We start from the raw sequence: 24075 nt of genomic DNA, 5'->3' as shown, positions 1-24075 counted from the left end.
CTAGACTCCTGTCCAGGTACCGTCATGGAAATGCTCTTCTGGTCCTCTGCACATTGACATCACAGACTGTAGATGTGACATGTGTTCAGAGATCTGAAGGTGACCAGAGAAGCCATCTGGGCACCAGGAGATGCACGTCTATTTGTATTATTTTAGTTCCCCCACGTTCAGCTGTAGAGTGTTGTAGAATTTTCCCATGAGTAAATGCATTTGTAAGTCTGGGTCCCTGCTAAGTCTCACTTCTGGAAGTCTACAACATGCAACTTTGGCATATTTTAGTCGGACACAATAGCACAGTCTACTACCACAAAAAAAAAACAAAAAACAAGATTTTCAATAAGTCCTCAACCTCCGAATTTTAGTTAGTTCTTCAAAAAATAAGAAAAAAAAAAAAACAAGAACTTCAATACAAGAAACGAAACACTGTTCAACAAGAACAGCAAGCTTTATTATTCTCATAAAGCATAGAACTATATTGCATACATAAACAAGACAAACAATCAGTAATACTGTGTTATACAGAACGAATAAAGATTCACTAAACACCTTGTCATTCAGACCAGCGGGAAAAGAGGAGCAGAAAAATCAATGGCTCTCTCCATTAATGGTTGTGGAGGACTGAGGAACAAACATACGGACACACATCTGCCTCTGCTGATCCATGTACTCCTTGTAATAACTGTAAAACAGAAGATAAATATTACCCATCAGGCTTGCTGTCTGTACCCCTCCCCCAGAATATCAGAATATTGTTATGTACATAGGTGGTGATGGGCCATGGAGGCCCAGTACACATTTGGTAACTCCGCCACTTAGGGTCTTTGTCTGCAGATCCTACAGTATATAATATTCTTCCTTGAAGTTTCCTGGTCTCATATTGGATCTTATCGGCTGCTATTCAAAATCAAGCTCAAATCTTGCTCTATTTGCACTTCAAAGCCATGAGAAGCCTTGATAAAATTCAATCTCGGCATATAAATTCCTTATATTCTAAAATAATTAATACCTTGACAACCTCTTCAGCTCACTGTTGATTTCCAGATTAAACGGTTCCAACTTTTGAGCTTTCAGAAGGAAGGTCCGTGACTTCTCATACTCTCTCAACTCAAGACAAGCCTAAGAGAGGAGGAAAACTAAACATTAATCCTCAGGTCATCAAAACATACAGAGCAGAGTCGTGTAACTGCAGCAAGAAAAATCACTTCTGTTGTTGGAACTTCCCATTTTAAAGGGAACCTGTCACCCACAAAATCGAGGGTGAGGTAACCCCTCCGGCATCAGGGGCTTAGCTACAGCATTCTGGAATGCTGTAGATAAGCCCCCGATGTATCCTAAAAGATGAGAAAAAAAGGTTAGATTATACTCACCCAGGGGCGGTCCCGCTGCAGGTCTGGTTCGATGGGTGTCGCGGTCCGGTGCGGCGCCTCCTATCTTCATCAGATGACGTCCTTTTCTGGTCTTCACGCTCCGGCGCAGGCGTACTTTGTCTGCCCTGTTGAGGACAGAACAAAGTACTGCAGTGCGCAGGCACCGGGCCTCTCTGACCTTTCCCAGCGCCTGCGCACTGCAGTACTTTGCGCTGCCCTCAACAGGGCAGACAAAGTACGCCTGCGCCGGAGCGTGAAGACCAGAAGAGGACGTCATCTGATGAAGATAGGAGGCGCCGGACCAGACCGCGATGCCCACCGGATCGGACCGCCCGCGTTAGTATAATCTAACTTCATTTTTAAATCTCCGAGCACGCTGATATGCTCAGAGAACACCTGAGCGCGCACGAGAAATCTTGAGTAACGAGTATACTCACTCATCACTAATAAAATGTTCAGCATAGAAAGTTATGACATTTTCCGAATCACGTTAGACGATTTGCTTTCATTCCTGTAAAAAAAATTTTTTGCATGCTAAATGCCTTCTGCACCCTGCTTTTTTCCCAGTCTATTTGCATGCCATGAGCTGCATTGATATCAGAGTATACTCATTTGGAGTACAGATGATTGCAGTGAAAGGCTCAGCACCCTTGTATCACTAACTCTGGGGATAAGTTGCTGCAGGAAGTTGTTCTGATAAGAAGAGCACTCTGAGGAGGAGGAGGGCCTGACATGTTATGTCATAAGCATCTGATATATGTGGGTTTCACTATTATGCATGTTATTAGGAACAGAGAGGTGCCCGTGCACGACTTTCGTTTGCTCTCTACGTCTTCATTTTTGATGAGATCGATGTGGGTCCTAGTGTTTGTACCCGTATATATTATTATTATTATTAGACATTTTTATAGCACCATTTATTCCTTTGCGCTTTACATGTCAAAAAAAGCAAATATAGGGCTCACAGTCTACAGGGGATGGGTGAGGATACACTAGGAGAGAAAAGAGCTGGTTGTGCGGCGGTTCAGTAGACTGAGGATCACTGCAGGCTTGTCGTAAGAGAAGAGATGGGTCTTCACGTTCTTTTTGATGGTTTCCATGGTAGGCGTGAGTCTGATGTGTGGGGGTAGAGAGTTCCAGAGTATAGGGGAAGCAGTCTTGTATGCGGTTGTGGGACGAAGAGATGAGAGGGGAGTAGAGGAGGAGTTCTTGAGAGGATCGAAGGTTGCGTGTAGGCAAGTACAAGAAGACCATGTCGCAGATGTATGGAGGAGACAGGTTGTGAATGGCTTTGTATGTCATAGTTAGGGTTTTGAACTGGAGCCTCTGGACAATAGGAAGCCAGTGAAGGGCTTGGCAGAGGGGAGAGGCTGGGGAATAGCGGGGAGACAGAGGGGAGGCCAGAGAGTAGGAGGTTGCAACAGTCGTGGCAGGAGATAAGGGCATGCACTAGTGTTTTTGTGGTTTCATGGTCTAGGAATGCGCGGATCTGGGAAATATTTTTGAGTTTGAGTCGGCAGGATGAGGCAAGGGCTTGGATATGTGGCTTGAAAGAGAGGGCAGAGTTGAGGATCACCCCGAGGCACCGAGCATGCAGGACTAGGGAAAGTGAGCAGCCATTGATGGATAGGTCTGGTGGAGGGGTAGAGTGAGATGGGGGAAAGAGGTTGAATTCTGTTTTGTCCATGTTCAGTTTTAGAAAGCGAGCAGAAAAGAAGGCTGAAATAGCAGACAGACATTGTGGGATTTTGGTGCTGTGGAAAACCTGAGCAACGAGTATACTCGCTCATCACTAATAGATATGTCTAATGTCCTGAAGCTGTTAAAGATTACCTGTTACCAGGTCAACAGTTTTTGCTCTTTTTAGATTCCCAGTGCTCCTGCGTATTCGTTGTGTATTGTTGTTTTTAAAATCCACCATGCAGTTCCAGAGATATGAGTTTTTATAATAAGTGCTCATTTTTATGGTCTTCACAAGGAGTCGGAGCTCACAGGAGCCTTTGGAGCCTGTATTTAGGCTGCTCTGCATTATTACCCTGTGAGCCACATGTAAAGACCACAAAAATTAGCACTAAGTAAAAAGGCGTATATCTCTGAAAACAGAGATGTGAAACAAAAAAACTAAAAACACAGCAGCAGAAAAAGTAAACATTGGACACTTTTGACCATTGTAACAGGTCCTCTTTAAGCAGATTGCTTTACAGTTTTATCTTGTACTTTATCCACTTACATCCCGGCTCTCGCTGTACTCTGGATTACTGTGGTTGCTCCTCCGTGAGGATTCAGAGCCATCACGATATAGACATTCATACAGGGTGGACTGCCATTCACTGCCTGAGACCACTTATCATATGAAAAAACCCTATTATGCTGCAGATATTGGGGTAATCTGCAGATTCTGCCTGGCGCCCGCACTTGGTCCTCAGCTGCAAGGAGCAAATTAACTTTATTCCTCCAAGTAGCCTTCCAGTTTCAGTCACAGAGCGGCGCCGGTTCAGTCACCACTCTGTGTATAGAGAGTGGCTGCTGTAGCCGCATCCCCTGCACTGACTGACATCCGGCCCTAATGAGCTGATGTCAGTCAGTGTCGGGGTGCGGTTACAGCCATCGCTCTCTAGGCACATAGCGGTGACTGAACCCATGCCAGTGCCACCCCCGTGACTGAAACCGAATTGCTGCTGAGGGGTATAAAAGAGCATAGATTAGTATGAATACGCCAAATCTTAAATTTTTAAATTGAGCCCCTTTGGGTGTTGCACATCAAGGGTTAATGTCCAGAACACCTGCCTGTGCAACTTTCTCCTATCACCATCTATTAGGCACTTTTTTTTTTTTTTTTACACTTTCAAAGCAACTGATTTTAGTCCCAGCAGATCTCCATATTATGGAAAAAAAAAAGCTGGGAAAACCTGATAGATTCCTGCCAGCAGGATTTGCAACCCCTGATGATGATGTTTTTTTGTTTGTTTGTTTTTTTTACAGTCTTTCATAGTTTGCGGGTTTTGAAGAACATGTATTGCAGGCTGCACCTCCCGCACTTGAGAACGTACATTACACATGTGGAATTGCAGTTCGTCATCTATTTGATGTATACATTAGATGTGGCTACTAGCTTTTTCTCTGGCTATAGGGACATATTTTACAGTTAGCATGCCCACATTTTCATCCATTTTTGGTTTGTGTGTCCATTTTTACACATTAGTATGGCATTCGTTTTTCCAGTACGCAAAAAATATTTCTAAGCTTCTTCTACCCAATAAAATAGTTAAAAAAAACAACAAAACAACAAAAAAACAGCACTGGAAGACGCTGAGGGTATAATGTCTCTTCATGCTTGTACCCTCTGTAAACCTTCTTAAAATAATGCTATACAAATGTGGAAAAGAATGAACATAAGCACTCCAATGTAAAAACTACTTGCTGTGCATCTGTTCAATCTTTTGAGCTTCGTTTAACCCCTTCCTGACCTGTGACGCCACATAAGAGTCATGAAAGTCGGTGCCAATCCGACCTGTGAAAGGGTTAACTCCAATTTCACCCGATCTGCAGGGACAGGGGGAGTGGTACTTCAGCCCAGGGGGGTGGCTTTGCCCCCACATGGCTGCGATCGCTCCGATTGGCTGTTGAAAGTGAAACAGCCAATCAGAGCATTTAGTAATATTTCACCTATGAAACTTGGTGAAATATTACAATCCAGCCATGGCCGATGCTGCAATATCATCGGCCATGGCTGGAAACCGCGATCTGACCTCTCCACTGACAGCCTTTCGTCCCCTCCGTTCTGTGCTCCGCTGCCCTCCTCTCCCCCTGCCTCCCCTCCGCCCCCCCGCTGTCCGATCCCACTTCCCCACCCCCTTATCAAGTCCCAGTGTCCCTCCCGCATCCGTCCGTCTTCAGCGATGGGTGCCGCCATCATCCAAAATGGCGGGCGCATGCGCAGTGCGCCCGTCGGCAGATTCGTTCCAATTACATTTTGATCACTGTGATATAATGTATCACAGTGATCAAAATAAAAAAAATAGTAAATAAAGCCCCCCTTATCACCCCCATAGGTAGGGAAAATAATGAAATAAATAAAATAAATAAACTAGGGTTAGAATTGGGATAGGGTTGCAATTAGGGTTAGAATTAGGCTATGTGCACACGGTGCGGATTTGGCTGCAGATCTGCAGCGGATTGGCCGCTGCGAATTCGTGGCAGTTTTCCATCACGTTTACAGTACCATGTAAACCTATGGAAAACCAAATCCACTGTGCCCATGGTGCGGAAAATACCGTGCGGAAACGCTGCGTTGTATTTTCCGCAGCATGTCAATTCTTTGTGTGGAAACCGTAGCGTTTTACACCTGTTCCTCAATAGTAATCCTCACAAAAAACACTGGAAATCCGCGGTACATCTGCAAGTAAAACGCAGTGCGTTTTACCTGCGGATTTTTCAAAAACGGTGCAGAAAAATCCACAAACTAATCCACATAGCCTTAGGGTTAGGGCTGGAACTAGAGTGAAGATTAGGGTTAGGCTTGTGGTTAGGGTTATGGTTAGGATTAGGGTTGGTTGTGTGTTGGGGTTAGGGTTGGGATTAGGGGTGTGTTGGGGTTAGGGTTGTGAATACGGTTATGGTCAGAGTTGGGATTAGGGTTAGGGGTGTGTTGGGGTTAGTGTTGGAGTTAGAATTGAGGGGTTTCCTCTGTTTAGGCACATCAGAGGGTCTCCAATCACGACATGGCGCCACCATTGATTCCAGCCAATCTTGCATTCAAAAAGTTCCGAGCCCCGACATGAATCCAAACAGTGGTTTACCCAAACATATGGGGTATCGGCATACTCAGGAAAAATTGTACAACAATTTTGGGGGTTTAATTTCTCCTGTTACCCTTGGAAAAATAAAAACTTGGGGGCTAAAAAATTATTTTTGTGGGGAAAAAATTTTTTTTTTATTTTCACGGCTCTGCGTTATAAAATTCTGTGAAGCACTTGGGGGGGTTCAAAGTGCTCACCACACATCTAGATAAGTTCCTTGGGGGGGTCTAGTTTCCAAAATGGGGTCACTTATGGTGGGTTTCTACTGTTTAGGCACATCAGGGGCTCTTCAAACATAACATGACGCCCGCAGACCATTCCATCAAAGTCTGCATTCCAAAACATCACTACTTCCCTTCCGAGCTCTGCCATGTACCCAAATAGTGCTTTACCCCCACATATGGGGAATAAGCGTACTCAGGACAAACTGGACAACAACTTTTGGGGTCCATTTTCTCCTGTTACCCTTGTGAAAATAAAAAAATTGCGGGCTAAAAAATAACTTTTGAGGAAAGAAAAATGATTTTTTATTTTCATGGCTCTGCGTTATAAACTTCTGTGAAGCACTTGGTTCAAAGTGCTCATCACACATCTAAATAAATTCCTTGGAGGGTCTAGTTTCCAAAATGGTGTCACTTGTCGGGGAGTTCAAATGTTTAGACACACAGGGGCTCTCCAAACGCGACATGGTGACCGCTAACGATTGGAGCTAATTTTTCATTCAAAAAGTCAAATGGGGCTCCTTCCCTTCCGAGCCTTGCCGTGTGCCCAAACAGTGGTTTACCCCCCACATATGAGGTATCGGTGTACTCAGGAGAAATTGCCCAACAAATTTTAGGATCTATTTTATCCTGTTACCCAAGTGAAAACGAAAAAAATTTAGGCTAAAATTATTTTTTTGTGAAAAAAAAAAGTACTTTTTCATTTTTACGGATCAATTTGTGAAGCATCTGGGGGTTGAAAGTGCTCACTATGCATCAAGATAAGTTCCTTGGGGGGGGGTCTAGTTTCCAAAATGGGGTCACTTGTGGGGGAGCTCCAATCTTTAGGCACACAGGGGCTCTCCAAACGCGACATCGTGTCCGCTAAAGATTGGAGCCAATTTTTCATTCAAAAAGTCAAATGGCGCTCCTTCCCTTCCGAGCCCTGTTGTGCACCCAAACAGTGATTCCCCCCCACATATGGGGTATCGGCGTACTCAGGACAAATTGTACAACAACTTTCGGGGTCCAGTTTCTCCTTTTACCCTTGGAAAAATAAAAAAATTGTTGCTAAAAGTTCATTTTTGTGACTAAAAAGTTAAATGTTCATTTTTTCCTTCCATGTTGCTTCTGCTGCTGTGAAACACCTGAAGGGTTAATAAACTTCGTGAATGTGGTTTTGAGTACCTTGAGGGGTGCCATTTTTAAAACTGTGTCACTTTTGGGTATTTTCAGCCATATAGACCCCTCAAACTGACTTCAAATGTGAGGTGGTCCCCAAAAAAAATGGTTTTGTAAATTTTGTTGTAAAAATGAGAAATCGCTGGTCAAATTTTAACTCATAACTTCCTACCAAAAAAATTAATTTTGTTTCCAAAATTATGCTGATGTAAAGTAGACATGTGGGAAATGTTATTTATTAAATATTGTGTGTCACATAACTCTCTGGTTTAAACAGAATAAAAGTTAAAAATTTGAAAATTGCAAAATTTTCACAAAATGTCCGTTTTTTTTCACAAATAAATGCAAAAATTATCGACCTAAATTTACCACTAACATGAAGCTCAATATGTCACGAAAAAAGAATTCCAAAATCGCTAGGATCCTTTGAAGCATTCTTGAGTTATCACCTCATAAAGGGACACTGGTCAGAATTTCAAAAAATGGCCAGGTGATTAAGGTCAAAATAGGCTGGGTTATGAAGGGGTTAACTACTTCACATTTGTAAAGACACAAAGTGGATAAAAGCAGAGATTTGACCATTGTTCTGAGGGCTTCTGCTTGGTGGTCACTCCTATTTTATTTTATACATGCAAGTTAAAAAACATAAAAATGCAGCAAGAGCAGAAAAGATGCTTCAGGAAAGCACGCCAACATTTTTAAAATAATCTTCTGCTTCAGAAATTTGACAGGTTTGCGTGGTGGGCACATACCCTTTGATGGCATCTGAGTGCATGTTTTTTTTTTTTTTTTTTTCTTAATGAACCCATCGACTTGAATCGAAGATTTTGACCTGCAAATAGGAGAGTCTCCCAAGGAGACAAACATGATGACATGCCCAGACAGAAGGACGTGTTCTATCTTTTAAAACAGGGGTGGGGAGTCTTTTTTCTACCAAGGGCCATTTGGATATTTATACCATCCTTCAGGGGCCGTACAAACTCCGCCCACAAAGTACATCCTGACTCTGGCACTGGTGTCAGGACGTAATCTTTCATTGCATGCCCTTCAGTGGTCCGTAGTGAACACTGTGTGTGTGCTAACAGAGCAAGAAGAAATTAATGAGCTGGTTGTAATCAAAATACACCTCCCTACCCAAGAATGTGGACCCCGAGAATCTGCCCGGGGGCCTGATAAAAGGTCATCAAGGGCTGTAAATGGCCCTGAGGTTCCCCACCCGTTTGAAAACATGGATAGAACACTGCAGGCCAAAAAAGGACGTCTGAATAAGGCCTTAGGGAGAGCAAATTCAGCAATTTGTACAGCAGAGATTAATGAGAATTATTTATGATCAATTTGTAGAATCTTTAAATTACCAATCACACAATCACCAATGTTTTCTCCACAAATACATACCTGTCCACAGCGAAACAGAGCTTTTACATTTTTATTGTCTATTGCCAAAGCCTTCTCTCCCCATTTCAGAGTCTTAGTGGGACGTTCCAGCTTCAGATATGCAAGTGCCAGATTTAAGTACACAAGCAGACGAGCGGCATTAAGCTGTGGAATCTGGTCCTCTGAAGTAGCTTCACAAGAAAGACATGAGGAAGCCTGTTGTGTGGGAAAATTCAATAATTTTACAAAACAGCAGATAATAAAGGTGATGTCCAGCAAATGCAACTCATCAGTGATCTACAGAAAAATCGTCAACAAAAAGACGATTTTGGGTACTCATTGTAAAATCTCTTCCTCAAAGTCTTCATTGGAGGACACAGGAAACCATGGGTGTATGCTGCTGCCATTTTGAGGTCAACACTAAACCCTTTACCCCCGAGGGTGGTTTGCACATTAATGACCAGGCCAATTTTTACAATTGTGACCACTGACCATGTCTGTCTTCGCGGGTGAGCATGGGATTTCTTGAAATCCCATCCACTATGATGCAACATCTGGCCGCTGCGGGTTGCACGCTGCACAAGTATGCAACGTCCAACCCGCAGCATTTACTTATCGTGTGTACATACCCTTAGAAGTAACATAGATAAGGAATCACAACAGTGGCCCAACAGAGGCACAAGATGGGAAGAGTGCGGTTCCCCCAGTGAAGGCTATAAAAGATTTTACCGCAAGTATCCAAAATGTTCTTTTCTCTATTGTTTCATTGGGGTACACAGGAGACCATGAAATGTACAAAAACAGCCCAAAGGTGGTAGAACAGACTGAACCAGTAAATGCAGGAAAACAGAAGCAATTTCCTCAGGTCGAAATCTGATCAACTTCCGCTTGCAGTACCTTCCTACTCAGGCTCGCATGATCTCTTTAAAGCTTGGACAAAGCATGTACAGAAGACCAGGTAACAGCTTTGAAGAACTGCAACACAGAGGCCTGATGACGAATGGCCCTGAAAGCCCCCAACTGCTTGTATGGAGTAAGCTGTAACTCTGGGTGGGGACGTTCTGTTCTTTGTCAGATATGCTACTAGAATGGCAGAGTGGATTTAGTGAGCAATAATAGCCTTAGAGGCACGATGACCTTCACTGATTACAAATAAGAAATTCGAATGTCTGAAAGAAGCACCTTGTGCTGGTGGAGGATGAGAAATGGACAACAACAGGAGAGAGCTGCCAGTTCTGAAACTGATTGCCACCAATCAGCCACTAATGAACGTGATTGCCACCACAAAAGCAACCTTCCAGGAGAGAAGCAGAGAAATATTTGAAATAAGTTCAAACAGAGAGCCTTGGAAGGCGTCCAACACCGGACTGAGAACCTACGGATCCATGGGAGGGGGGCGACAGGGAGGAACCGAATGGAGCACACCACGTATACTTTGAGATAACCAAGAGCCTAAAGGGATTCGAGGTCCGACTCTAAAAATGCTAGTAGGGATGTAAGAGAAAAGGACATGGTAGCGGTATTATTGGACTCAACAATGGAAAAAAGCCTTCTTGGTACGATGGTAGATACAATTAGATGATGGCTTTCGTACCTTAATCATAGTGTGGATGACGTGATTCGAAAAACCTGAAGCTTTTAACACTGCAGCCTCAATAACCACGGAATTAAATTGAGAGACCGTGAATGCTGGTGGAAGGGGGGACCCTGGGATTGCAGGTCTAGATGATCTGGGAGTTACAAAGGGGTATCTTCTGGGGAAGTCCAGAGCTATGAAAATGAAGGGGATGCTTTACGCTTTGATCTTCTTGATCAACCTTGGTAACAGAGGCAAAGGGGTGGGGGACAGATAAGGGAAAACAAATTGGTTCCAGTATATTGCCAGTGGATCGCGAGACTTGGATACGAATAGTCTGTCTGGAAGCCGTCAGATCCATGTCTGAACTGCCCCACCGTAGACAGATCTGGTCATAGACAGCTTCGTGCAGACACCACTTTCCCACAGTTAGACCTTCACGGCTTAGGAAATCAGTGGCCTGAATGTCCTCTCTGGGTATGGGTACTGTCAATATGGCTGGCACCTTTCGCTCCGCCCATGCAAGGATCCGAAAGACCTTCATCATGGCTCAGTTCTGCTCTGATGCATGCCACAGAAGTGGCATTGTCGGGCTGGATCGGAACAGGAAGGCCTGACAGGTGGTCCCGTCAAAGAAGGAGGGACAGACAAATGGCTCGGAGCTCTAGAATGTTGATGGGAAGTGAGGTCTCCAAATTCTTCCAGCAACCCTATGGCTATGTGCACACGTAAGAAAAGAGGTGCAGAATTTTCTGCACAAAATCCACATCTCCTGGCAGAATTCGCAGCCGTGGCTTTGCCGCGGTTTTTATGCGGATTTTGTGTTTTTTATGTGGAATTGCTGCGGATTTTGTGCGGTTTTTGCCACTGCGGATTTTTAACATGGAGGGGTGCAGAAACGCTGCAGATCCGCACAAAATAAGTGACATGCACTTCTTTGAAATCCGCAGCAATTCCACACTGATTTTTTTGCACCGTCTGCACAGCTTTTTTTTCCCCATAGAATAACATTATACTGTACCTCACAGTGCGGATCTGCAGCGTTTCTGCGCGGAAAAATCCGCTGCGGATCCGCAGAAAATCCGCATCGTGTGCACATAGCCTAAATGTTGACCTGGAGTCAGGGAGCATATGTTATGGTGGAGGGCAGACATCATGTCTTTAGGGAAGAAGACTCTTGCTCGGACAGTGTCAAACAGCATTCCTAGGAAGCAGGGCTGTGGAGTCGGAGTCGTGGAGTCGGAGGTAGTTTTGGTTGGAGTCGGAAGAAATGTACAGACTCCGATTCCAGCTTTAAAAAAAATGTATTAATATTTCATAGTTGAACTTTCATATGAATTTTATAAATGTTACTCAAATATTTATGTTCTATCAAACTATGAACAACAGTGATAAGAAGTTCTGCTGGAGATAGAGACATTTCTTAAGGTACCGTCACACTCAGCGACGCTGCAGCGATATAGACAACGAGCTGACCTAAACTAGATCGGTGGAGCGTCGCTGTTTAGGTCGCTGTAGAGACGTCAAACACAGCAACTCCAGAACGATGCAGGAGCGATCCAGTGACGAAACGGCGACTCACTTCTCGTTCTCGCTGATTGTTAGCTCCATGTCAAACAGCCGGTGTGTACCAATCAGACACACATCTAGGGGCCCTATGATCGTTGCTGGCGTCGTTGCTTTTGATGTCAAACATGACGATACACGCCGACCTGGCGACGAAATAAAGTTCTGGACTTCTAGCTCCGACCAGCGATAGCACAGCGGGATCCAGATCGCTGCTGCGTGTCAAACACGAGATCGCTATCCAGGACGCTGCAACGTCACGGATTGTTGTCGTTCTCTTTGCAAAGTTGCTGAGTGTGACGGTACCTTTACTTCTTGTGTGTCACTGTTCTCCACTGCCCTTATCTAATCTTATACTTGGTTAACCTCATAGAACCAAAAAATGATCTTTTAACTCTTGGTTAACCTCATGCTGCCCCAACCCCCCTACTTACAATGTATGAAAGTGAAAATGTGTTGCAAATTCTTAGTAGTAAAGCTCCTCCTCTAGACTACATGTTTGGTGTGCTTCTTCCAAGCATCTCACAGCTGCTACTCAGAAGAGGAAGACTGTAAGAAGTATTATCCTTTCAACAAACTTTGCATCAGTTAACTGTGAGTACATGAGGAATAACAGAATTTAATTTCGAAAAATATTTGGATCACAAGGACCGTTCAAAGCGTTCCCGCATAGAAGAGTCATCCCCATCAAAGAACACAGCCAGTACATTCAGCAGAATTTTTCATGTGCACTAAAAGAAATTGAGAAATTTGACAGTTCATCAAAAATAACAGTGCAACAAGCGATTGCTCTGTATCCTGACATTGTCAGAGATGTTGCCCGAGTGGTTACTGCTTTGCCACCAACCCAAGTTAGTGTAGAGAGGTTGTTCTCTGCTCTCAAATAATTAGATCACATTTGAGGGCATCCATGAAGGAGGATCTGACAGAGGCAATACTTTTTCTGAGGACAAATTTATAGATTTCTTCTTAGTAACAGCATAACAGTGTTTATTGCATATTTACGGTACTTACAAGATTTTAGAAAAGTTTATAAAAGTTATTTGCTATATTCTTATTGTATTCTAATAAATATAGTTTTTGCTCTAAGTGGTCTGATTACTTATATGATGGTGAGAAACTGAATAAGCACAATGTTAATATTTGACAACAGTAAATTTATTGTTACGAATTGGCCATTTATGAAGGAGTCGGAGCCGGAAAATTATAAAATCCAGGAGTCGGAGTCGCAACTGTGGCTTACCGACTTCACAGCCCTGCTAGGAAGACTAGACATTGAACAGGGATCAAGAATACTTTGAGTCATTGACAATCCTGGGTGTATCCTGGCTGAACTGCAGACTCTTTAGGCTTGCTGAGTAGGATGGGGCCTTGGTAAGGATGTTATCTAGGTAGGGGACGACTATAATCCCCCTGGCACGCAGGATGGCCATTACTGCAGCCATGATCTTTAAGAAAATCTTGGAATCCGTGGCCAGGTCGATAAGGAGAGGCTCGAACTGAAAGTGAGACTGCTCAACTGAGAAGCGTGAAGATGCGTTTGTGTAAATCAGTCCACACTAGTGCACGTCGTGATTTTTTTTTTCTCACACGGACTTGAGTTTTGTGAGGAAAAGTCATCCAAGGAACAAAAATAAGTTTCTTGACCATGCGCTTTAATTGCATTATTTCACTCAAAGAAAATAAACTATAATCCATGTATTGTATGCAAAAATCTTGACAAAGACTTTTCAGTCGAAACGCGTTGATCAGTCCTACTATGCGTTTCATACCTGACAATATGTGCCTATTCCATGTTTTATTTAAAATGGATGAAAAGTTCATTTTTAGCTGCTACGGATATCGCTGGATTCTTCTCTCCTGCTTCATCGTATGTTTGCTCAATTGGATATCAGCTGGCAGCAAGCAATCTACGCAGTGGTGAGCTGACTACACCCTTGTTTCTTATATTGTATGCAAATGGTCTTTAACAGAGTACATTAAAAAATAGATAATTAAAAGTTTTCCAGGCTTGGGGAAAAAAAAGGCTGCAGCCACTCTATGATGAATCTTGACAGCAAATGGAGTGCACGCTGTCACGATTCTCGGATATTTCCTGCTATTCAATGGTCACATGCAGACTAGACTTATTCTGATTCTCAATAGAAATGAATTGGGAGGAGCCAGATAAGACTAGTCGTCATGTGACAGCAAAGCATACACGACGTCATGTGACCAACCACTCACAGCTGGTATACTGGTGACAGCAATGAATGATATATGTGGCAAATCTGAGAAAAATCCTACAACAGATAGGGCACACTAACAGACCTGAAAATCGACAGCATTTTTTATACTGCATGTACATTGAGTTTTGTTAATCCCTATTCATATGCATTATACTGTGCATTCATGGCAGCTTCTCAGCGCAGGAAATTAGCAATTAATACGCTGTTAATCAGCTGCATGGGCACATGGCCCAAACATAGATATCAATAAAGGTGACCAGAGTCATCTACATGTTTGGTGAAGAAAATGAATTTGCCTGTTGTGCTCTTCATCTCACACACTTACATCTCGCCAAAAAGTCAGCCGGCTGCAGAACTTTCCACACTGCTCTGCTCATACTAAGACAGCCAAACGCAAATCCACTCCACTTTCCTCCCCTTTGTTGTGATTCAGACAAAAATTATAGCGACATGTAGGATGCTAAATAGTAAACGGCAATTCACCAGAATCCTGGAGTTAAACCATTTTAAATGTTGTGACTTTTAGCATGTTTATGCCAGTCCTGCCAAATTATTGAAAAGTGGACAGAATTTTACTAGGAGGGGGCGCGGACAACGAATTTACAATAATTAAACGGGGCTGTCCACTATCCAGCCCCTTCTCAATCACTATATTCCCCCCATATAAAATATCAACAGCTATTCTCACCTCTGATTCCATTTCAGTGACATGTGCTCGGCCTCCCGGGGCTCACGTGACGTTATTATGTCACGACAGCCCTGCAGCCAATCAGTGGCGACTTCACTCTCACCTTTTTCAGGCAAAACTGGAATCGAAAGGAAGTTAGAGAGCAGCCGAAGCTCTCAGTTCTTTTCTTCGTTTTGTCCCAAGGAAATGAGTTAAGCGGCTGCTGAATGGTATGTCACTGCGAACCCTGCTGCCAATCAGCAGGCGCTTCACTCACTTCCTTGAGACGAAACGGAGAAAAGAAGCGAGAGCTGCGGCTACTCTCCGACATCCTCCATAGATCAGTTTTGTCTGAAGGAAGCACTAATTGGCTGCAGGAATGTCCGAGTAGTGGACAACCCCTTTAATAACAGAACAGTGAACATCTCCTGCGGTGCCGCATGGCAGCTGAAACGTGTGCATCTCACTGAAGTCAGCACACAACCCTTAATGAATTTGTAACATCTTACTTCAGGACTCTGTTCACGGACACTGGTGTACAAAACGCCTGTCTTGGTGCACAGAAGACCATGCATCCTACTGAAAGTATAGTTCGGCTTACCCGCTTATACCGATCTTTGGCATCATAAAACCTGTTCCGTTTGAAGAGGTAGTTTCCAAACTGCCTTTCGGTAGTAGCAATTTTAAGGACCTTTTCAAGGGGAAAAGTCAACTGTTGGTGCTGAAAAAAAAAAGAAGAAGATGAGACTCTTCCCCTCTTACACAACCATTAATGAAAATAAATAGAATGTTGTGATTTCTTATAACGCTAACCAATGGTAAGCCACAAAATGCATCAGATTCTGCTGTCTCCATAAAGTCCAGCATCTCAATCTCAAAGAGGACAGTAGCAGCGGGAGGTATGAGGGGAGGAAATCCCAATGTCCCATATGCATAGTCAGGGGAATAAAGGAAGCGAGACAGTTCTCCACGCTGCATGGTCAGCACACTGACCTCCATACCTATTAGGGTGACATCTGCAAGAAAAAAAATAATAATAATGAGCAATATTAGACGTCAATTATAACTTACAGCACAGAAATGTGTGCCATCTGACATGCATAACACTGTCCAGTGGGGATCCGCGTGTCACTGCGCATGCGCGGGATTTTAGAGCAGATTCCCGTGACGTCGGCACACCCCGGAACATCAATAAGAGTGCGAGGACATCGAGAACATGACGATCCCGTGACTGATAGAAAATGAAGTGCTACCACTATGACTGAAAGAGAAGGTACTGTGTAACAAAGTGATTCTTGGAGAGGATGACAACAAGTTGATGATGCACCATGCATGGCTAACGGCACACGGGGGACAGTTTAGTTCCCTTAATGCACTGTGATCTATGAAGAACAGAATGTACATCACTTATGCTATTCTCATGCTGCGACAGAACAGCAAAACTGATCTATGATCCTGCAATCCTACTTTCTTTCACTCCTCGCTTGGTCCACAATGAAATATTAATTTACTATGCAGAACTGAGATTTCTATCAGGATCACTTAACAATACATTGCTCCCTTAGCTAAATATTTAGGGGGCTGTACAGTGGCTCAGTGGTTAGCACTGCACCCTGGCGGTCCAGAGTTCAAATCCCACCAAGGACAACATCTACAAGGAGTTTGTATGTTCTCCCCGCGTTTGCATGAGATTCCTCCGGATTCCTCCCACACTCCAAAGACATACTGATAAGGAATGCAGATTTGTGAGCCCCAATAGGGACAGTGATGTGAATGTATGTAGAGCGCTGTGAAATATGACGGCGCTATATATGGAATGTCGATATTGCTGATACAAGAAAATGTGGTGAAAAAAAAGAATTAACTGAATCATTGTTTTTCAGGGGTTTTGCTTTTATGTAATTCATTGTGCAGAAAGCCGTACCAAAACTCGTTTAATTTAATTTTATTCTTTATTGGTTGAAAAAATATTCAGTGAAAATTTTGTGAAAAGCTGCAGTTTTTATTTATACAATTTTGATTGCTTTTTATTTTAGTTCTTCTGCAACGTGCAGCAACATACAGTGGCGATTTTTACATTTTAATTCGAGAATGTGAGCTTGCAATCACTTGATGACCTATTCAATACACTGCAACACTATAGTATTGCAGTGTATTGTGAAAATGACAGGGGCCTTCTGTAGTTCCCGGTTACCATGGCAATCAACTGGCAGGCGTCGTGGGGGCGGTGATGGCCATCAGCATCATGTAAGGTGTTCTACTGTTACCTCCGATCGCATCAGTTACTCTGCAGGAGGGGCCTGTGTAATACAGCCCCTGAGCTGTCTCCACATAGTAATGTACGGCGGCCATCGCCAATGATTTATAGAATAATTATGGATTGTTTATGTGATTTAACAAAAGTAAAATAACATTTATTTGTGGGCCAATACAACAAGCAGTGAAAAACAAAATGTCCTAAGGCTACGTTCACATTAGCGTTCCGCTAATGTGCGTCGCTGTTGCGTCGGCGACACAGCGGCGACGCGCCCCTATGTTTAACATGGGGGACGCGTGCGTTTTTTTTTGTTGCGTTTTCCGACACAAGAAAATGCAGCAAGTTGCATTTTTCGTGCGTCCGATTTTCGTCAAAAAACGACGCACGCGTCGCAAAACGCAGCGTTTTTGCGTGCGTTTACGCGCGTTTTTTTTGTGCGTCGTGCGTTGCGTCGCCGACGCAGCGGCGCGCAACGCTAATGTGAACGTAGCCTAATATACAACTGCAGAACCAGGCTGCACAGTGCTGCTTGCAGCCTGTTGCTATGGAGATGCATGGGTCTGCAGAGTAGCTGTATTCACTGTGACAGAGTCATTGGTGAAGTGATGGAGGGGAGATACATGTCAGTGCGAATGATAGCGTCAGTGATTTAAAACCAGAATCATTTCCTCCAGCACACTATGTGTTGGATCGGTTTATTGAAAGTTATATTATGGGCTCGTTTTAGTGGACCTTACAGGATCTGTGTGATGTCAGGATCATGTGATTAGTCACATGACGGAGAGTCACATGGTCTGGCTTTAAATAGCTGAACTCCAGGGTTAGTCTGGGCTGTTGAGGGCAGCCGGAAATGATGTCATCGCCGACCCCCGTCACATGACCGGGGGTCGGCGATGCATCAGGAAGGTAACCATAAAGGTCCTTGAGACCTCTATGGTTACTGATGCCGGCCTGCTGTGAGCGCCCCCCTGTGGTCGGCGCTCACAGCACACCTGCATTTCAGCTACAATCCTAAATAAAATAAAAAAAAAAAACCTACACGTATTTGGTATCTATCAATTAAAAACCTGATCGCTAAACAGCGTAGCGAGAAAAAAATCCGAAACGCCAGAATTACGTTTTTTGGGTCACCGTGATATTAAAATGCAATAACGGGCGATCAAAAGAATGTATCTGCACCGAAATGGTATAATGGTATCATTAAAAACGTCAGCTCGGCACGCAAAAAATAAGCCCTCACCTGACCCCAGATCACGAAAAATGGAGACGCTTCGGGTATCGGAAAATGGCACTTTTTTTAAGCAAAGTTTTGAATTTTTTTTCACCACTTGGATAAAAAATAACCTAGACATGTTAGATGTCTATGAACTCGTAATGACCTAGAGAATCACAATGGCAGGTTAGATTTACCATTTAATGAACCTAGCAAAAAAGCCAAACAAAAAATAAGTGTGTGATTGCACTTTTTTTGCAATTTCACCGCACTTGGAATTTTTTTCCCGTTTTCTAGTACAAGACATGGTAAAACCAATGGTGTCGTTCAAAAGTACAACTCGTCCCGCAAAAAATAAGCCCTCACATGACCATATTGACGGAAAAAATAAAAAAGTTATGGCTCTGGGAAGGAGGGAAGTGAAAAATGAAAACGCAAAAACGAAAAAGGGCCGCGACTTGAAGGGGTTAAAGGCGCAGTGTTCCACTGACTACCTCCGTGTGCAGCCTAGTGAGCCGATCTGCAATATATCAAAAAGAAATTTGACAGTTTATAATAGATACATTGGGTCAATTAAAAAAACACATTGGTTGCATTGGAAAAAATATTGTTTAGTGGGATAAAAGACGAGTGGAATCTTATATTGGAAAGTCTTTGGAATACAATCAAATAATACAATTCACTCATTTCTTATGTACTGGCTTCATATAGCCATTGTAACTATCAGACCAGTCACATCCAGAAGCTGCAGACACTATTTGCTCTGTGTGCAGCTCATAGACGGGTGCAGGACCTGCCTGCTATTTCATGCGCTATGTACTGCATGCTGAATTTTTTTCCACAAGAGCTGAATCTCTCATGCAAACCTGCAAATACATTAAAAAGAATCTGACAGCAGGTTTTGTTATGTAACATGAAAGCAGCATAATATAGGGGCAGAGAGCCCGATTCCAGTGATGTGTCACTTACTGGGCTGCTTGGTGTTTTCTCTGCAGTGCTCAGAATGCAGAGTTGTGTATAGCCCCGTCCATATCCCTGATTGGCAGATTCTGTGTACATTCTGCACTGTCAGCAGCCAATCAATAGCGGGGGCGTGGCTACACAGATTAGCCTGACTCACCTGCACCTGACAGCTAGTCAGGGACTGATACTCTCCTGCACTGCATCCACAGCAAGCTGCTGAGCATGTGACACATCCCCGGAAGGAGAATCTCTGTTCTTACCTCTCAGATTAAATAGCAGAAACCTGCTGATAGTTGGTCAGTGCGCTGTTGACCCGAAAATTCAGCCGAATGATAGAGGCCCAAGTCCCGTAATACAGGCGACATCAGGTGTCACTACATAGCAGGATGTTCTACAGATACTTGTGACTACATGCCGTTCTGGTCTCACCTTCACCAAGCTTCATCAGCCGAGGGTTACGTCGAAAACAATTGGTCTCAAAGGGTCTGTCCAAATGTTCCAAATATCCAGAAAATTTCACTGCAGAGATAAGAGGGCCGAATGGTGAAAATGGCTTTGCTTTAGAACATGTTATATAACACAGAAATAGCACCAAAGACGTGTGCATGTGGTTATTGGAGAACACTGTACTTAGGGGGGAGGCTTGGCTATGGACATTACCAGCAGTGCTCAGCATAAATGAGTACACAAATTACGGTCAATATGTCTTGTGTTTATTTGTGAAGAGATCATAATTTTAATGACATTTTTTTAAATTCCCAATTTTCAAAATGTCTTTCTTTATATCCGTAAACCAGTTAGTCATGCTGTACTAAATAGTTAACAAATAACATTTCCCGCATGTCTACTTCACATCTGCATCATTCTTCAGACATCTTTTTATTTTGTTAAAAAGGTTAAAAGTTGAGCGGAAACGTCTGACAGGTGCTACACAGAATTTGATAACATTAGGTCGTCATAGTGAAAATGTTCATTTTTTTTCAGGAAAATGTTGCTTTTGCAACAAATTTTTCACTTTTGCAAAGGGTGACATGAAAAAACTGGACCCTACAATTTGTTAGCCACGTTCTTCTGAGCGCAGTGATATCAGACACGCAGTCAAAAAGTGCTGTTTGGACATACGGCGGGGCTCAGAAGGGAAGAAGCAATATTTGCAGACAGCGTGTCTCATTTGCAGAGCCCCCTGAGGTACCAAAAACAGCAGAAACCCCCACAACTGCCAACATTTTAGAAACTAGACCCCTCAAGGAATTCAGATAGTGGTGTACGGAACATTTTTAATTTACAGGTGATTCGCAAAAACTTTATAACTTTTAGATGTGAGAACAAAAAAAATTACATTTTTTCCACTAAAATACTATTTTAGCGCCAAATTTATAACTTACACGAAGGGGAAAAGGAGAAAATGGACCCCATAGTTTGTTATTCAATTTTTACCAGAAGTGGCAATACGCCATATGTGGTTGTACACTACAGAGCATACGGCCGGGATCAGATGGGAAGGAGCGCTACTTGGCTTTAAGAACTCAGATTCAGTTTGAATAGATTGTAGGCGCCATTAGCCGAGCCCCTGAGGCGCCAGATCAGCAGAAACCCCCCAGGTGAGGGACCCCATATTGGAAACTTCACTGCTTAAGGAATTCATCTAGGGGTATAGTGAGTATTTTGAACCCACAGGAGCCTCACAGAATTTTATATCATTGGGACGTGGAAATATGACACTTTAGTTGTAAAAATTAACATGTTATTTGCCGCAAATTTGTCAGTTACTCAAGGTTTAACGGGAACCTGTCAGCAGGATTGTGCTGAGTAACCTGCAGAGTGTCAGGATGGCGCCGTTATACTGATTAAAATGATACCTGGGTGATGAAATCCGTCTTGTGGTTGTTGTTTAATCTTTATCTTCAGCTTTGAGTTAATGATCTGCTCATACTCTGGGGCGGCCCGTGAGGGGTCTTCATGTGGTGCTCTGATTAAGTATTCATGTGTATGGCTTCTGATAGGTCACTGATCACTCACTGACCTGCCCCCTAGTTTACATAATAAATAGTATATATATTGATAAAAAAATGAAAAACAAAAATCACATGCAGCAGGCAGGTGGGCGGCGGCGCCTGAAATGCAGCACACTCGCATGTGTAATGTGCATTTAATTATTTTATTAATAGTTGCTAATTTTCAGGCGGTGCCATCTTGTTAGAGAAAAAAAAAAATGTCTCCACTAAATTGGCACCGGCCGCACCTGTGCAGTAGCATTTATCAGTGATCCGAGAGATGCTGCAGCGCAGGCGGCACCATCTTGGAGGAGGCAATCTTTTTTACTCTAGCAAGATGGCACCGCTGGCACCTGCACAGTAGCAGCTTTCGGATCACAAGTATCTGCTACTGCGCAGGTGCGGATGGGGCCATTTTGAGACACATTTTTTTTAATGAATTTATTTATAGCATCAAATAAAAGAATGAAATGCATATTACACGTGCGATCATTTGGCAGCGCAGGCACAGCCGTCGGCGCCTGCTTGCTGCAGGTGATTGTTTTTTCCAATATATATATAATATTCGTTATCAACACCAATAAGTGAACTCAATAATAGATACCAACAAAAAGCAATATCTACAACTATCACCAAAACTGACACTTTTAAAATTGGTTAAAAAATGTAAATTTTATTTTGACCACAATAAAAAACATTAAAACGCATGAAGTATTATAAATGGGGAAAAGAAAAACAAATACAAGAAAGGAAAGGCAGGTATGAATACAAAGAGGCATAATATAGATCAGGTGCATAGAGAGCTATAATAATAGGTGTCCAAAAGAAATTATAATAAATACATATATAATCAGCCTAAATAAATATAGGAACAGGTATTATATAAATACAAACCGTTAGCTCAAAACAGCAGGCAATAGGGACCAAGCGCCACAAATATAAAGTGCATAATCTTAGTGATATAAATATATATTGAGCATATAAAAGTAATGATTGCAGAATAAATAATAAAGGTTCCAGAGCACTACCGCGAGCAGGGCTGACATATACAGTAACGATAAAACCCTAAATGCAAACCAAGAAATAGTTACCTTATATAAGCCAACAGCCAGGGATCCACCACACCCGACGCGCGTTTCACTATAGAAAACTTCGTCCAGGGGTTTTCCATAGTGAAACGCACGTCGGGTGTGGTGGGTCCCTGGCTGTTGGCTTATATAAGGTAACTATTTCTTGGTTTGCATTTAGGGTTTTATCGTTACTGTACATGTCAGCCCTGCTCGCGGTAGTGCTCTGGAACCTTTATTATTATTTATTTATTCTGCAATCATTACTTTTATATGCTCAATATATATTTATATCACTAAGATTATGCACTTTATATTTATGTGGTGCTTGGTCCCTATTGCCTGCAGTTTTGAGCTGACGGATTGTATTTATATAATACGTGTTCCTATATTTATTTAGACTGATTATATATGTATTTATTATAATTTCTTTTGGACACCTATTATTCTAGCCCTCTATGCACCTGATCCATATTATGCCACTTTGAAGCCATAGCTGCCTTTCCTTTCTTGTATTTGTTTTCTCCATTTATAATACTTCATGTGTTTTAATGTTTTTTTATTGTGGTAAAAATAAAATTTACATTTTTTAACCAAGTTTAAAAAGGTGTCAGTTTTGGTGATCATAATATTCGTTGTGTAAACTAGGGGGCAGGTCACTGAAGGATCAGAGACCAGTCAGCAGTCTTCACTATGAATACCTAAGCAGAGCACCACCGAGGTATGAGCATATCATTAACTGAAAATAAAGATTACACAACAACCACAAGACGGATTTAATCACCCCAGGTATCACTATAATCAGTATAACGGCGCCGACCTGATACTGTGTGTAGGTTACTCAGCACAATCCTGCTGACAGGTTCCCTTTAATAGGTGAAACAGAACCCCCAATTTTTTGTGCTATTTCTCTTGAATGTGACAATGCCCTACATGTCATCATAAACGACTGTTTGGACACACAACAGGGTTGATAAGGAAGGCGCGCTATTTGGCTTTTGGAGCCCTAGAATAGTTTGCAGGTGACGTATGCAGAACCTCCAAGGTGCCAGAACAGCAGAAAACCCCCAAAAGTGACCTCATTGTAGACATTGCTTCTTTCAAGGAATTACCGTAATCTACGGGACTATTTCGTAATATCTACATCGTGCTTTTTCCTGGAGAATTGTAAATATGCCAGTTTTGTGCCCATACATTGTGCCTCCATAAAGTGTAGAGAGCCTATATATTGTAACGCTCCAATACATTGTGCCCAGTTTGTACTTCTGGAGACACGAACCCCGTAAATTAAGTGCACTCTCCCGCTATAATGCCAATCATGTGGACACATACTAGGGTTTAGGCACAGGAGGGGCATTTGGATTTGGGAGAGCAGATTTCACTGGATTTTATTTAAGGGTTTTTAGCGGAATTGTTTTTTCATAGTCTTTGCTCTACAAGACGAGGGAACCCCCTGTATTTCCAGTGACAGATGACGGACCTGAGTGGGGGCTGTTTTGTGCGGGATAAATTAGGGTTTTAGTTGGTAACATTTTAGGGTTCATAACATTTTTTAATTAATTCCAAAATAAGGCTGGGATCACATACCTGTGTTCTAGTCTGAGCACTTAGGGGTTTCCATG

At 42.7% G+C, this 24075-nt stretch overlaps 1 protein-coding gene across 1 annotated transcript in view; it reads right to left on the bottom strand.

Moving 5' to 3' along the window:
• Positions 1 to 426: 426 nt before the first annotated feature.
• The window catches only part of FKBP6 (FKBP prolyl isomerase family member 6 (inactive)), a 36651-nt gene continuing 13002 nt past the window's right edge, over positions 427 to 24075 (bottom strand). The window contains exons 3-8 of the mRNA XM_069761390.1: positions 19822 to 19911; positions 15773 to 15975; positions 15561 to 15680; positions 8944 to 9138; positions 1007 to 1116; positions 427 to 679 (exon numbers count right to left, since the gene is read on the bottom strand). Coding sequence (XP_069617491.1) covers positions 586 to 679; positions 1007 to 1116; positions 8944 to 9138; positions 15561 to 15680; positions 15773 to 15975; positions 19822 to 19911 — 812 coding nt within the window. The 3' untranslated portion in view covers positions 427 to 585. The remainder of the gene's footprint in view (positions 680 to 1006; positions 1117 to 8943; positions 9139 to 15560; positions 15681 to 15772; positions 15976 to 19821; positions 19912 to 24075) is intronic.

This window comes from Ranitomeya imitator, chromosome 3 (assembly GCF_032444005.1).
Source record: "Ranitomeya imitator isolate aRanImi1 chromosome 3, aRanImi1.pri, whole genome shotgun sequence".
In the NCBI taxonomy this organism is placed as follows: Eukaryota; Metazoa; Chordata; class Amphibia; order Anura; family Dendrobatidae; genus Ranitomeya; species Ranitomeya imitator.
This window is presented reverse-complemented; position numbering and strand designations above follow the sequence as displayed.